Source organism: Achroia grisella, unplaced genomic scaffold (genome assembly GCF_030625045.1).
Source record: "Achroia grisella isolate CSIRO2021 unplaced genomic scaffold, CSIRO_AGI_Agris_v1 utg3297, whole genome shotgun sequence".
Lineage (NCBI taxonomy): Eukaryota > Metazoa > Arthropoda > Insecta > Lepidoptera > Pyralidae > Achroia > Achroia grisella.
Genome location: NW_026712802.1, coordinates 308,446 through 323,874, shown reverse-complemented (window position 1 = coordinate 323,874; position 15,429 = coordinate 308,446). Strand labels below are relative to the sequence as shown.

Below are 15,429 nucleotides of genomic sequence, written 5' to 3'. Positions count from 1 at the left end.
GAGAAATTTGAAAGACGTCAGACTAAGACTCACCATTAAAACAAAGGGTAGTATCATCTGCAAACGAAATTGTATTATATTTTTTAGGGATAAGCGACTCAAGTCGTTGATGTAACATAGAAAAAGTGTAGGTCCAACTATGCTTCCCTGTGAGATCCGTCTTTTCCTATTGATACCGTCATCATTATGTACTGCTAATAATTTTCTAGCAATTGATATACTTTATTAGGAGACAAAATAAAACGAATCTACTATCATTGTGCGGCAACACCGTTGCCTAGTTACGATGGGGCAAGAAGAATAACAAGCTTGTTATTCGAGACCGAATTACCTTCTTGTATAGGTATATATCATTAGTAAATATTTTATTAATATACATAATGTAAATAGCAATCACTGGACTTATCACTTCATCTCCTTTCCTGCTGCTGCTACATTACAAACACAAACATAAATAATAGCGGTAACAATATAGACGCTAAATTGGTGACCCACGACGTTCCAGCACAGCAGCCACAGTAAAGCGTGAACCCACTCCAGTCCAGGTGCCATCATTCCTTCATTCCTTATTCATACCGGCAACCAGACGTGATCCATTCAAGTTCATCACCGATGACCGCACCGTCACTATTGACTGACCGTTTCTGTAGAGTCACGTGGGGCAAGTGTGCGCACTTAAGGTTTGAAGTATCATATAATAAAATATTTGAAGTTAACTGGAACAAAACAAGGTTTATTATATAAAATATTTAATAATCGCCTAAATAATTATCATTTACACAAATTCTTTGGAACTACGACACGGGCCAGTAGTGCGGGTAAGTGTACGCAACATGTAACATACAGTAAATAGAGTCAGACTCATACGACAAACCAGAAAATAGACATCCTCAACCTAATAATACATCAGTTCAAATATTTCCTTTTCAAAGTTATTGCATTGTTCGTGCCACCAGCTCTTACAGATGCTATATTGGATCCAGTCTTCATTCGGTGGAAATATGTATTTTTCTCCTCACAGTGGGCAAAATAATTCCTGCTCATCATTTTATTTATTTTCAGATCAAGTCGTATCTTCTTTTTTGGCAATTTATTCTTCCTCTTGTTTTTTGTTTTTCCAATTCTACTTTATAAGGACTTACAAGTATCAATGATTGACTTTTTGCCTTTCTTTCGCCGATTTTGAATCACAGTCATTCATCCAAGAAATGCCTAAGGCCAACTTCGGTATTTCTTGGATGGATGACAGTCGTAATATTCATTTTTTTATTGCGGGTGCCACACTGTCGTTTGCTAATTTAATCTTTTAACAGCTTCTAGCTGTTCCTCTGACAACACTTCTATCCGTTTCTTTTATAATCGGGCATTTTTTATGTATAATTAAACTTGAAATAACAAATTGCATCATAAATACAAAGCCAAAGCGGAGCGAGGTAAGTATTCGCATGCGCACACTTACCCGACATTCGTATGCGCACACTTACCCCAAACCATCAAAATAAAATTCAACCAGAACTGAGCAATATTACGTAATCGTCATCACCAAAAGATTAAACACGGCTTATATTACATAAAATGTACTGTTCGATGGTATAAAGCATGATTTCAAAATATAAATATATTACAAAGGAATGAGTCTCTCATTTAAGACAAAAATCGCAATATTTCAAGCAAAAAACAATACTCACTTACGAAACAAAATGGTTCACCGGCGGACACTGAAAAAGTTGCATTTCTATTGTGCGCTTCCAGGAGGGGTGTTATCATACCTATAAACCGTTTTTGAAATACTTCGAGTGCGTACACTTACCCGCTGCGCACACTTGCCCCACGTGACTCTATACACCGTCGTAGTACCCACCGTCGCCTACAAAGGAACTACGACACGGGCCAGTACAACTATCAGTTCTACTATCATCGTGCGGCAACACCGTTGCCTAATTACGATGGGGCAAGAAGAATAACAAGCTTGTCATTCGAGACCGAATCACCTTCTTGTATATATATCAATTGTAAATATTTTATTAATATACATAATGTAAATAGCAATCACTGGACTTATCAACTTCATCTCCTTTTCTGCTGCTGCTACATTACAAACATAAATAATAGCGGTAACAATATTAACGCTAAACGTATAATTCCTGTTGGATATAAAACTCCTCTGTTCTATTGCCATATATTTTGTATATAAAAAGATAAAACATATTAATAAAAGACTATTGCGAGTCTCTCAGAAAAATGGTGTTTCATTAGTTGCCTTCTTCATATATATCCCAATAATTCCTACATTAACAAAATAATAAGTATTGAGAATATAGAATTTTACTCTATGTCTGTAAGATCCAGATCCAGATCATATAAAACTATACATGATCTGTGGACAGCCAAAATAACTATACAGATACTTTATATAATCTGTGGTAATTTGAAATGAATTTTGTAAATGACGCTCTTCTTCAAGTCAAGTTCTCTATCGGCGGCTAATTTTTAGTCGGAGTTTTCTCTATTTTTCAATTTTACTGTTGATTATGTAAGTATTATTTCAGTAATTATTTTGTTTTCGATTTTGTCACCAGTAATATTCTGTAATTTGTTCGCCTTTTTATTTTAAGGGCACGTAATAAATCGCCATCAGCTGCATCGGATAAAGAGAAAAAGAAAGTAAATAAATATAACAAAAAAAAGAAAGGAGATTCAGGGTCAAGCAGCAGCGATAGCAGTGGCAGGTATGATATTTAAAGTAATTGGGACAATAGGTAGTACAAGTTTATGTTTAGGTTATGTTAGCGTTGTAACCTCTTCAAGTTTGAGCGTACTTAATAAAAACAAGCGTCTTTTGCTATGTTTTTATTTAGGACTTTTATATTATTAAGGACGTAAGAAATTCCGCAACAAAATTGGGAATATGAGTAGTAATCATATAAATCAACCAGGCACTATACTAATAACTTTATTATAAAACCCTTTCCTTCTATTACAATTCTTCAAATTAGTTTGTTAGTTCTGGAAAGTATTTTCTCTGGACATTTATATTGCGATAATTTGCACTCTGTATTATATTAGTGTAAATATAATATTTTTATAGTAATCTCAATTTGTCTATGGTTAAGACAAAAATACAATATTTACACTAAGGTGCATATATTGTACTTATAAAAATAATGTTGAAAACCAAAGGGTATATCCAGTAAAATAGATGTAAATATTTGAAAATAATACATTTTCAGTTCATCAGAGAGCAGTTCATCAAGGTCTTCATCACATTCATCTTCAAGTAGTTCAGGGAGCTCCTCCAGATCGTCTTCATCTTCAAGTTCTTCGAGCAGTAGCAGCAGCAACCATGATCGTAGCAGACCAAAGAAGAAGTAATGTATATTCTAATACATAAAATACTATCTGTATATATATTTGAATTAATCAATATCATGATTGCATATATTCCATATGAAAACAATTTACAATGATTTCTTTTTTAAAACAACCTTGACAGTTGTCTGTTACTATGTTTACTCAGTTTTAAGTGCATAAAAATGAATAAAGTTTTAGTAAAAACAATTGTAATGTTTTAGAACATCGCCCCATAAAAGCCCAGTTAAGGATAGACGTGAGCCGGATAGAGAAAAAATAAGAGACAGGTCACCTTTGGGAGATAAGAAGAAATTGTCAGCACCATCTAATGATAAAATAAAAACAAAGGAGAAACATGAGAGGTAACATATTTGTTTACTAATTCTTGCCTGTCCTTTCATCATGGGAATACATAGTTATTTAGGGGATATCAATAAAGTATTGATATCCGCACATTAAAGGAAATTTTTGTATGTCATCTTTACATTATTGATGATATGAAAATTCTATGACATAAATTATTCATAGGTTAAAATTTTAATCTCTTCATTTTGTTGGATTTAATACTGTTATTTTTGTCAAGATGGAAGTAAGTGTACACTTTTATTGGAGTTATCATCTTAGATATAAAATTCTCAAGTCACAATGTTAGTTACCATAATCTTCTGAAATGGCTTGACTGATTTTTATGAAATTTTATATGCATATTCAGTAAGTCTGAGAATTGGTTACTATCTATTTTTCATACCCCTAAGTAATAAGGGTTGATATGACATAATAATTCATTGCATTACATAGTTATATATCATTTTCTATTTAGTTTACCTTTGATTATATAACCTTATCTAGCTATCTAGCGTATATTGAATGCATCTATATAATTTAGCTCTTAGGCATACATAGTGTTGGATTACAATCCAGTTTTGTACCTAACTACATGCTCCTAGTTATATTATTATATTGACTGTAATCTGTTTTGTATGCTAATAAATAAATAAATAAAATGTGGCATTAAAAAATACATACAATCCCAAATTTTCACCCTTCTAGCATCAACCCCTATTTTTTAATAGCGATTTTAAGGTATATACCAAAACAAAGTTTCCCGTGACAGCTAGTTTCCTATAAATTATATATATTGTGTTTTCTATACAAGTATTTCCAACATTATTAAGTTATCCAAGACATTTCATTTAGACCTATTATTTCAAAGAGAGGTTGCACATGGTAACTACAGGCCCTTTATAATCTATTGGTAGTGACTTTTTGTTTTTTTTTTCTACTTTATTGGTGATCAGTCGCAAGACTATAAGCAGATGTGTTGAGTGCGTTTGACGATTTTTTTTATTTTGATTGTATTTTGTATATCTCTAACAAGTCATGTAATAATAGGTTCTATAATGCACTAGCACATTTGTTAAACACGAAATTGAAATATAATATTTGTTACTGACTGTAATAAACAATATTTGTTCTTTCTTTTTATCTTGAGCTTTGAAGGATTTTATTAATTTCACCATTTGTTTATTAACAGGTCACCAGCACGCAAGAAGCGTGAACGTTCACCTCCCCCTAGACCGACACGAATTCACATTGGAAGGCTTTCATTGAATGTAACTCGAGATCATATACATGAGATATTTTCAACATATGGCAGTGTAAAGGCAGTAGAATTCCCAATGGACAGACTGCATCCACACAATGGACGTGGTTATGCTTATGTTGAATTCAGTAATCCGGACGAAGCTGAGAATGCTATGAAGCATATGGATGGAGGTCAGTATTGAAGACAATTGAGAGATTTTACAATATAATGTAGTTAATTATGTTGTCACAATGATAAGCGTGTATATAAAATATGCTCTAAAATGCGCACTCACAGTACTGAGCTTAGGATAAGTTTAGATCATGGATACATTTTAATTTTGACAGTGTGCTGACACAGAATAGCAAATTTCAAATGTTAAACTTTGAACACGTATTACTAACGTTCAAACAAAGTTGCCAGACCTAGCAATTTGTAGGTATTTGCGTATTTTAACATTTGCCCTTCCATCGTTTACTTTTTATTAATTTTATTTGTTTCTGTTTTGTTTACTTTCTCATTGGATTATTATATTAATTTCTTCAGCCGCGCGATATGATACGCAATAGTTTAAATCGTTTAATGTGTTCCTATGGAGGGGACGCTAAGTTACTATTCTTCCGGCGCTGTAAATAGTTTGGTTGTTAGGACAAATCGACGGGCAGGAGATCACGGCGGCGCCGGTGCTGGTGCCGTCGCGGCCGCGCCGCCCGTCCCCGCGCCCGCCGCCGCCGAGACACGCGCCGCCCCGACGACACTCGCCGCCACGGTACTACCATCTTCATATTACATATATACTTCTTTAAATTTCACGCGCCAACGCTAATACGTAAAATTAAGAAAATTTGAATGGTAGCAACAAACGAAGATGTGTGAAGGTAAAAGAACTAGTCTGCCCATGATTCTATTTACCGGCTACCCGTTGCTCGCTTAAAATACAATTATCTGATAATCGTGGTTTATTTTATTTCTCAACTTCCGATCTTGTTTCCATTTTTAAAGTATTTCGGTTGTGTGACCGTGGTGTACGTGTGCAGGTACCGGCGCCGCAGCCCGGGCGCGCGCCGCCGCTCGCCGCCGCGCCGCCGCCGCTCGCGCTCGCGGTCTCCGCGCCCCGCGCCGCGCCGCCGCCGCTCCAGGTCCTCCTCCTCCTCCTCCCGTTAACTCCCACGAGCTACTCTCACACTCCACACACACACACACACAGACACTCTCAGGCAGACATACGCGTCAACACATGCACACACCGACCCTAACCACACAGATGATTAATTCCAGAAACGTCTGGCAGGTAAGTATTATCCGTTTCCCGTATTTTAATTTAAAACTAATGTCTCCGCGAGCCAGTAGGCGGTCTGAGGTAAGTAGTGATAGTCGGTTTATGTGCGAGGATGTTCATGTAACCGATATTAATGGGACGTTTTTGTTACAAAAGCTTGCAAAATGGAAACATAGTGGACGGCCGTGCGGATGGACGAATTGACATAAGATAGTGAAGTGTTAATGTATACAATAATCACATTCTATTAATTGTAATTGAGAAGATCCTGACTTTGTCAATAAATTGTAATAGTGATTGGATATTTTTATTTTGGTTCCCAGATCCAATGTTCCTGTTCAAAATTCAACTAAATAATAAGATTTAAAAGCTTTGTAAGTTTAGAACACAATGGCGTATTCTTATTACATTTAATAAAGTAATTGTATTATACCCAACGTTTTTTAATATAGATACTTCCTTTATCTAATATGGGTTAAGTATAATTTGAGAAATTAAACAATTATTAAAATTAAATAACAATTTATTAACACAATACCATTAAAACTCTATAAGGATATTGTTCTGTTCTAACGATTCTTTCGTTCCAATTATTTTGCTGTATGTCTGATAATCCATAACCAACACCTTCCCTTTGTATAGGTAATTAATATCGAGTCGTAATTCCTGAGGTGATCTAAAACATTATAATTTACAATAAAAACGACAAGTAGCTTATAAACCGCGTATAGGTATGTTAAGTTAAATTGCATTATTATCACCAAGATATGGTTTGCCATGAACGTCACATGACTATGTTATGTTCATGACTAAAGACGACGATGTTTTTTCACTTTTCTTACTAAATAAATATAAAAATAATAAAGTGAATGGGGAAATCTTTATGTGTAACTTACGGGTATTGAATTTTCATATTCTTTGGTCCGCGAACTGGATTCCATGCTGATATGGGAGCTTTGTTAGCTAGCATTACACCAGCCACTGCAGTATACAATCCATATTCTTGGCACATTTTTTCCTGATACATAAAATGTGATAAATAAGAAATAATATTTTATGTTTATATAATATAAATAATAATATATTATATTTTTTTATGTTATATATTTATTCTCTTAAAAACTACTTTCAAGTTAAGGCACTGGCATAAATGGTGGCACTCTGTAGATGTTATCTCAGTAATGTTAAATATACTAAGCTGCCAGTTATATAGGTTCACTTCAGAATGCTATTGCAATGATCTAATAATAGGATATCTGTAGGAAAATTGAAGGGATTGATATCTAATAAGAAATTTATACTCAAATGGCAAACAGTGACGCAGCACTAAATGAAGAAAAACCCTCAAATAAGTTGTGGAGAATTAATAGATACAGTCGATTTCTACACATATAGACTTAGTAGAAAGTAATTATCTCTGTTTCATATATGTCTGCCGCTAATTAAACTGGTTTGTATGCTGTGTTTCAACAACCGTTTTAAAGATTATAGTATTAATTAATATTTAGTTTATTTTGTTCCATATTTTTCTGACGGTATAAAATGTTAATCCCATATATAGATGAGAGTATAAAAAAGAATATTCTAATATCTTACTTTCCATTCAGCTAGCATATAGTCTGCATCACTGAGCGCCATTGCAGCTTTGCAAGTGTGATCGGAACAAGAGAAATGAGGCAAATAGTTCTCTTCTAAAAAGTTTATAAATGATGAAGGTTGACTTAGAAATTGTTCTATTACATCTTTTGGCGAGTGTGTTAATTGATTGCCTTTTTCTGTGTTAACCACTGTAAAAGAAAACAATTATATTTTGTGAATTAATATACTACTATGATACATCACAGTCATACAAAAATATTTTTATTATACATATAAATAATCAGATCTTTTGTCAACCCTAGTGGTGTTAAAATTATCTACCAGCTACGATATACCTTACAAAATATATCTATACAAAACATTTCATACCTTTTGGATTCAGCACTCTACCAACGCCATGTAAAATGTTTACAGTTTGGTCTTTACCAAGTGATAAAAATTTACTAGATTGCTTTTTCTTTTTAGTTTTACTTTTAGTCTCTTTTTCTATTACAATACTTGTTTCTAAATCCATGTTTGACCCTAAAACGAAAAAAGTTAAATGTAGAAGAAATAAGCAGGTAATAACAAAATTTTGAGAATTCGTATGTAAGGATGGTGAAACTAGACATTTGCTTTTTCAAGCAAATTTTCATAAATATAACATCATTTTATGGTCGTGGTATGGTCTCGACCAGAATGTTAAAATGTTTTTGTATTTATAATATGTATTACTATTTATTAATGGACTTACACAATTCAATAGACAATTTACCTTTTAGACATGCAAAATGTAAATTTAAAACTGCTGATCTTACATCACCACCTGAAGAATTCACAACACAATCTATCATATCTGGAGAAGGGATGTTATATATTGCCTTGTGTTTTTTACTTATTATTTCTGATACTCTTTTTAAAGCAGACTTTAGACCTGTTGTTGATACACTGTTAAATCTGAAATTATAACATAATATATCATATAATTGAACAATTCTACAACATCGACTAAAGCTATAAAGGATTATGCGTGCGACAATCAACATAGAAACCGCTACGCACTTAATCTTTATGAATTTTAAGATAGATATTATCTACAAAAACATTATCATTTATAAATTCTTCAATTTTATAATAAACTTTTTACAAAGAAAATATTTTATAAGACATTTGAATCTTTTTTCTGGCAGTTTGTTGTAAAACCATACGCAATTTCCATAAAATGAATTACTAACTTTCGTCAAACGGCACTTAGGTAAAATTAGTTTTTGTTGATATTATGTAAGCTTTTATTAGTGTAATCACCTACTTTTTTAAAACTCATTGTTTTTCTTGGCATACATGATATTTTCGTGGATATATTGATAAGCAACGGTGAGGATATTTGATTCTTTAACAACAGACTAAATATAAAAATATAAAGTATATATATTTAGTCTGAAAGAAGAAGGATGTAGTAATAATTATTTTAATTTAAATATATTAAAATAATTGTAACATTTCTATATAATACTTACACAATATGGTGTATACAAAATTGTTCTTTCAAATTTGCTGTAAAAATATTCAAAGCAGTGTTTTTGTTGTCTGAGTGAGATTCTGAACATATAAATACTATCGGTGATTTTGCTCTGTGTCTATACTGCCTAAAAAATATTTGGGCATTTAGAAAAAAATAATATCTATTTATTGAGTTTAATATGATGTTAAATGATCTCACTGTAAAACATCTGTGAACTCTGAAGGTGTCCTCAAAAAAGTATTTGGAAAGTCCTCAACTATTACCAATTTTCTATCATTATTGTCTAGTAATGAGGTAAAATTGGCAGCTTTTATTATAAACTCTAGAAACTTTGTTGATTGTTTTTCTTTAAATTCATAATCACCTGAAATGAAACAAAATTTGTTATTTGAAGCATAACTATTTATTAGCATAATACCAGAACTTCTTAATGTGATATGTTAATTATTGGTTTAGTATACTACTTTATTCCGATGGTTGGGCAGGTTAGATTCCTTACATGTACCAATGTCGTACCAACATTTGTTTCATTAATAGGTATGATTGTTTTTATTGGTCTGGCTATTTTATATATATATTACATATGTATATTGAAAAGTGTGTCTATGTATATCTAACAGTCATTTAGTACCAAAATACAAGCTTTGCTTGATACTAGATGGTGTTGTGTGGATAGTCCAGGGATATTATTATATTTATATTTTATTAACATGTGTACATGGGACTTCGTCTGCATGGAATTTAACTTTATTTTCTAAAATAAAGATAGCCTAAGCTTATTATATCAGCTATCTGCCAATAAAAGTCCCACCAAATAGGTCCAGCCATTTCAGAAATTAGCTGGAACATAGACAGACAGACAGACAAAAATTGTAAAAAATGTTAGTTTGGTGTATGTACAATATTATAGTAGTATAAAAATATAGTAAAAAATTTTTATTTAAATATTACAAATGGACCTCCAAATTTATTTATATGTATATAGATTACAAAATTTCCAGTCTGTAAGTACATCACTTCTACCATAATTATTCTCTTACCATACTCAGAAAGCAAATCAATGTCAAGAGGTGTAATCCATTCTGTAACTTTAATGTTATGTTTAGCTGCAAGTGTATAAACAGTAATAGTTTTCCCAGACCCCACGGGACCTGTCATAAGTAGTATGTCACTTTGATTTTTCCCAGTACTACATTTTAACCATTCTTCAATTTCTTGAATTTTTTTATTGTGAATAGCCAAATCTTCCACTACTACAGGATCAAAATTTTTCATCCAATTTCTGTGATCTATATTAATTACACTAATTGCATTGTTACATTTTTCTGACACTTTTAGTGTATTTCGTTTCTACAAAGTAAATAAAATTAATTTGACTCTATTAATAATTCTCAATGTACACTAAGTTTATTACTAATAAAACAGTAAGATAGATTGAAAGTAAATATTTGCATTACATTATTTTACTTACCTCATCTAATGTATCTTCATATTGTTTAGGATTCTTAATCAATTTTTTTGGGGGTGCATTTTCTTCAAAATCAAAATTACACCATGTTCTGGCCTAAAATGTTTATTGTGTTACAATTAACGGAGTGTAAAACATAATTTATAATACATGTATTAAATACTCAAGGTACAGCATCTTATAAAGTATTGTTGCATAAAGTTAGTAAGTAATTTAACAAATAATTTAAAGTTACAAGTGAATAAAAAATATATTATTACTGACATAACTATACTACCTTCCAATAGAATATATACAAAAAAGGCAAAAATAAGTCACTAACCCAGTCAAGGAAATAGTTATTGTATTGAATATTTCAATTATGCTATTGTTTTGATTCCTTACACTAAATTAATTATACATACTACAAATATATTAGTATCACTGATGAAAAACAATCTTAAGATCATGTCAATATTGTAAAAAACTAATAAAAGCTTGTAAAATAAATATATGTTTAAATTATTTTGTGAGAATAGATTACATTACATTATTCCAATAATAAATACAATACAATTGTAAAATAACTGTATTATTTGATATATTTAATTATTATAGTTATTTATATTGAATGCTGATTTTAATGCTGCATTGAATCCTACATTGCTAATGCTGCATCAATATATAGACATTTTCTATAAAGGCATTAATTAATTTTGCTCACAATTTTTTTTTTTTCAACTACAATTTAAAAAGTGAATACAATACAATAAATACTGTTAGAAAAAGTGGCAATATACGCTGTTAAAACCCTTAAGCGCATCTTAATTGAATATTTTATTATTTCTATTTAGTCAGTGGTCGGTGCTTATACGTTAACTTTCAAGATAAAACAGTTGTTTACAGTTTCTCTAAGTTCTATTGAAACGGATTACAGCACTGGAAAATAACTCCATACGCTTAAAAAGGCAAATATTAGGTCGTATTTTTAAAGGAATTGGTATTAAGACGCTTCAAGAAAAAGGACTACAGAATGTAGTACAATTTGAATATTTCGAGAAAGACTGGTTTTTTATTTGCAAAATAAGTGAGAATTTAAAATCTGTACCTTTCTAATTAGACTCATTGTGTTGATATAATTCCAACAAAATATAAAATTAAACGTATATAGTGGGCTTTATTTGTATACTTTCAATTATTTTGAAAAATTTAAGTTAAAGTACAAATATAGAACCTACATGACTAAAATGTCATTGTCAAAAACGACATGAATAGTACAGATTAATATCAAGAAAAGAAGAAAATGTTTTCAATTAATTGCGCGTGTTTTTGGCATTCTTTATAAACGTTAACCAGTTGTCAAACATACTGAACATTTTAATTTTAAACTACATTCATTCTTCTAAAAGCCATCTTTATAAATGTATTTTAGAGAGGGACGCGAAAGTGGAAAACTTTTTAAGACAATAATATCTTAATGTTACAAAATTTATATTGGTAATATATTTGTATTCATATCGACTATACTTTAATAATCTATTAGTCAATACTTTGTAACGTTTAATAATCCTCACTAAATATACACAAGTTATTTTTATTATTCTCTGACTAGGACGAATTATGTGCAATATGTTATTAGATAATTAACATACATTAATTTACTGCTTTAAAATTAATATATAATACTTTCGTTATAGTTCATTGGTGAAAAAGAGTTGGTTTTTAAATAAGTAGTACTTAATATATTTTATGGTGTATCGAAATACCTGGTTTATCGATATATCAAAGAGAAAATATCGATATTGTTTTACATACCTAACGTTTCCCGTAAAAAAGAATCTGTGCTTAAAATTACGTAAAATTCACTTGATAATATTGTACATATTTGTTTATTAGTTATAAGCGTATTTAATCTATTTTCTAGTTTATGTAACAAATAATATTTGTGAGTTGTTTGAATAAATTTGTTTCTCATTCTATTTATTTAATTCATTAATTAGAGCCTATCTTTATGGTTATTTTTAATAACGATATTGCGCATATCTTTCAGGTAAACTATGCAGGCCTTAAAAGCACTAGGTGTTAACGCACCCGGCACGATACTTTCAGTTCTTAAAAAGGGTGCTTTCGCTCCAATCGTTGATCAGGTTCGTCAAACTCATTTGCCAGCACCGAATCCCAATGAAAGAAGACCATATTCCCCTTTTCAAGATGCTACAAATATGGCAGAATTCGCTGTCGCTCGACTCGATGACTTGTTGAACTGGGGTCGTAAAGGTTCAATTTGGCCCATGACCTTTGGGTTAGCCTGCTGTGCTGTAGAGATGATGCATATAGCTGCTCCTCGATATGACATGGACAGGTTAGTTGGTAGTACTATTTTAGGAATACACAATTGACTGGTATGTAGTAGTCCTCTATGTTTATGTTGTCATCCATGAACAACATAGTCCAGATGTAATTCAGGTCAATCTGAAGTGTAGTATTGGGTAAACAAAAATTTGAATGTCCAGTTGTAACCTATAACTATGGCTCTTTTTTAGATAATAAAAGGCTAATGTTCATTCTCTACATGTCATCATTTTTATATTACAGTTTATTACTACTGAATATCAAAATGTCATGACTTACATGACATGTCTTAATAGACTAATTAATTTAAAAATGATATCTGTATATATACTTTCTATACTGTTATACATATACAGTGTGAAAGATTTTCAAGCCAGGTATGTTATGGAATATGAAAATTTGCAACCATCACATAGAAACATAATTGAAAATACAGTAATTGTTTGAGATCTTGGTAGCAAAACTGTCTTGTCAACCTTTTCACTACTAAGATCTTAATGATATTAGACACACAGAAAATTAAGTCAGACAGCCTTTTTAATCTCAAAAATTCTGGAATCTGGAAGAGAGTGTAGGTTTGTGTAAACAAAGTTGCTGGTAACAGCTAGTAAGTTATTTGAATAATTTGTACTCTTGATGCCTCGGGTTACTCAAGTATTGAAAAATATATGTAAAAATTCTGAATGTTTATTAAATTATGATCAAACTTATTATTTTAAAATATAATTAGAGTAGACAGTGTTGGGAAATTTCAAGTCAATGAACAAATACAAATCTTCTAGGTATGGTGTAGTATTCAGAGCTTCGCCTCGTCAAGCAGATGTAATGATAGTAGCAGGAACATTAACTAATAAAATGGCACCAGCCTTAAGGAAAGTGTATGATCAAATGCCAGATCCAAGATGGGTGATCTCAATGGGTAGCTGTGCTAATGGCGGTGGATATTATCATTATTCTTATTCTGTTGTAAGGTAAAGTATTTAATGTATTTTATTGTAATAGAAGTAGTTGTTTGTCTTCTAAATTTATTGAAACACATACTATACTGTTTCCTCGTGTTTGAGCTATGTTATTTTCTTTTATGTATGTTATGGAACCATCAAGGCCATATATTAATTATATCATTAAATTATATTATTTGTTTCAGAGGGTGTGATCGGATTGTACCTGTGGATATTTATGTGCCTGGATGTCCACCATCAGCAGAAGCATTACTTTATGGTATTCTCCAACTACAGAAAAAAGTAAAAAGAATGAAGAGTCTTCAAATTTGGTACAGAAAATAGATTATTAAAATAAGCAACTGAACACTAGAAAATTTTATTTATAAAATGTTATTATAATTCATCCTTTTTGCTGTAATACATAATATAGTGAAAGCATAGTAGATGTGTTTTATTAGTGTTATTCTGAATTCTATTCAAGTTCTGTACATCCCCAAAATAACATTTACAAAATCTAAATTCATCTAAAGCTTTGTTTATAAGAAAAATATATCATACTGGAAGTATACTATATACACATGATGGTGTCCTTGGAGAACTTAGTCAATATATATAATAATATGTAAATGTACTCTATGGACTGAGCATAAATTGTTGGCAACAGGCCATTAAGTATCTATACTGCATATTAATGCTTGGCATTCATTCCTGCAAGAAGAATCAGGTAGTCAATCTTTTTAATACAATGTACATTCTTTTAAGTGTAATGTACATTTTTTTTAATCTTATCGACTGAATTGTATGTGCTTCCTTGTAAGTCCCCCTTTCTTTTTGATCCTTTGGTGCTAAGAATCAAAAATATGCAGTACCTTTGAATTAGGTTTTATCCTATCACGCAGCAGATGTAGGTAATGTTTATGTTTTGGTTGCAAATGCCAATATTTCTTCCGTTTTTTATTTTTATTTCTGTACTTTCTTGTCGTTTGTTGTTTCATTGTTTGAATTTGAATGAGAATACTAAACTACATTAAACAACAGAAAATAGTGTTATTTACTAAAAATATAAGTTTTTGTTTTTTTTTAATAATAACGTTATTTCTTTTTCATGCTGCTTTCTTGAAAAATTGCATAGCGGCTTTTGTATTGATTGCCGCATGCATCATTATGTAAAGTGCGAATACTGTAACTAAATACTATATAATAATTCTAAGTAATGACGAGGTCGAGTGGAATGAGTAGTTATGGTCACTAAAATATACAGACATGTGGCGGCGTGGTGGGCCGGGTCATTGGGCTTCCTACAATATGGTCGAACGCAGTGATGCCTGGCTCATCCGTCATACTCATTAAATCAGTCATAGTGAAGACTGA

At 31.4% G+C, this 15,429-nt stretch overlaps 3 protein-coding genes across 3 annotated transcripts; 2 read left to right on the top strand and 1 right to left on the bottom strand.

Moving 5' to 3' along the window:
• The first annotated feature begins 2,422 nt into the window (after positions 1 to 2,422).
• LOC131843784 (RNA-binding protein with serine-rich domain 1-A-like) lies at positions 2,423 to 6,597 on the top strand. Its single transcript, XM_059192530.1, has 7 exons — positions 2,423 to 2,533; positions 2,616 to 2,729; positions 3,231 to 3,368; positions 3,573 to 3,713; positions 4,886 to 5,127; positions 5,585 to 5,705; positions 5,974 to 6,597. Coding segments are annotated over exons 1-7 (885 nt in total). The 5' UTR covers positions 2,423 to 2,531; the 3' UTR covers positions 6,101 to 6,597.
• A 158-nt stretch (positions 6,598 to 6,755) lies between these two features.
• On the bottom strand, positions 6,756 to 12,477 carry LOC131843792 (cell cycle checkpoint protein RAD17). Its single transcript, XM_059192541.1, has 10 exons — positions 11,871 to 12,477; positions 10,787 to 10,879; positions 10,356 to 10,665; positions 9,514 to 9,679; positions 9,311 to 9,439; positions 8,569 to 8,750; positions 8,184 to 8,336; positions 7,812 to 8,002; positions 7,112 to 7,233; positions 6,756 to 6,891 (listed from the first exon to the last, which is right to left on the bottom strand). Exons 1-10 carry the CDS (start codon positions 11,886 to 11,888, stop codon positions 6,756 to 6,758), a joined length of 1,500 nt encoding a protein of 499 aa, XP_059048524.1. The 5' UTR covers positions 11,889 to 12,477.
• A 131-nt stretch (positions 12,478 to 12,608) lies between these two features.
• On the top strand, positions 12,609 to 14,503 carry LOC131843798 (NADH-quinone oxidoreductase subunit B 2-like). Its single transcript, XM_059192554.1, has 4 exons — positions 12,609 to 12,707; positions 12,813 to 13,124; positions 13,897 to 14,085; positions 14,262 to 14,503. The coding sequence occupies exons 2-4, from the start codon at positions 12,820 to 12,822 to the stop codon at positions 14,398 to 14,400; spliced, it is 633 nt and encodes a 210-aa protein (XP_059048537.1). The 5' UTR covers positions 12,609 to 12,707; positions 12,813 to 12,819; the 3' UTR covers positions 14,401 to 14,503.
• The last annotated feature ends 926 nt before the right edge of the window (positions 14,504 to 15,429 follow it).

Coding starts and splice junctions, on each gene's coding strand:
- LOC131843784 (XM_059192530.1), top strand. Junction 5,128..5,584: donor TATGAAGCATATGGATGGAG/GTCAGTATTGAA, acceptor TTTGGTTGTTAG/GACAAATCGACGGGCAGGAG. Junction 5,706..5,973: donor CGACGACACTCGCCGCCACG/GTACTACCATCT, acceptor GTACGTGTGCAG/GTACCGGCGCCGCAGCCCGG.
- LOC131843792 (XM_059192541.1), bottom strand. Junction 10,666..10,786: donor ATGAAGATACATTAGATGAG/GTAAGTAAAATA, acceptor TTTACTTTGTAG/AAACGAAATACACTAAAAGT. Junction 8,751..9,310: donor TTTTGTATACACCATATTGT/GTAAGTATTATA, acceptor TTATAATTTCAG/ATTTAACAGTGTATCAACAA.
- LOC131843798 (XM_059192554.1), top strand. CDS start 12,820: ATGCAGGCCTTAAAAGCACTAGGTGTTAACGCACCCGGCACGATACTT. Junction 13,125..13,896: donor CCTCGATATGACATGGACAG/GTTAGTTGGTAG, acceptor CAAATCTTCTAG/GTATGGTGTAGTATTCAGAG. Junction 14,086..14,261: donor TATTCTTATTCTGTTGTAAG/GTAAAGTATTTA, acceptor TATTTGTTTCAG/AGGGTGTGATCGGATTGTAC.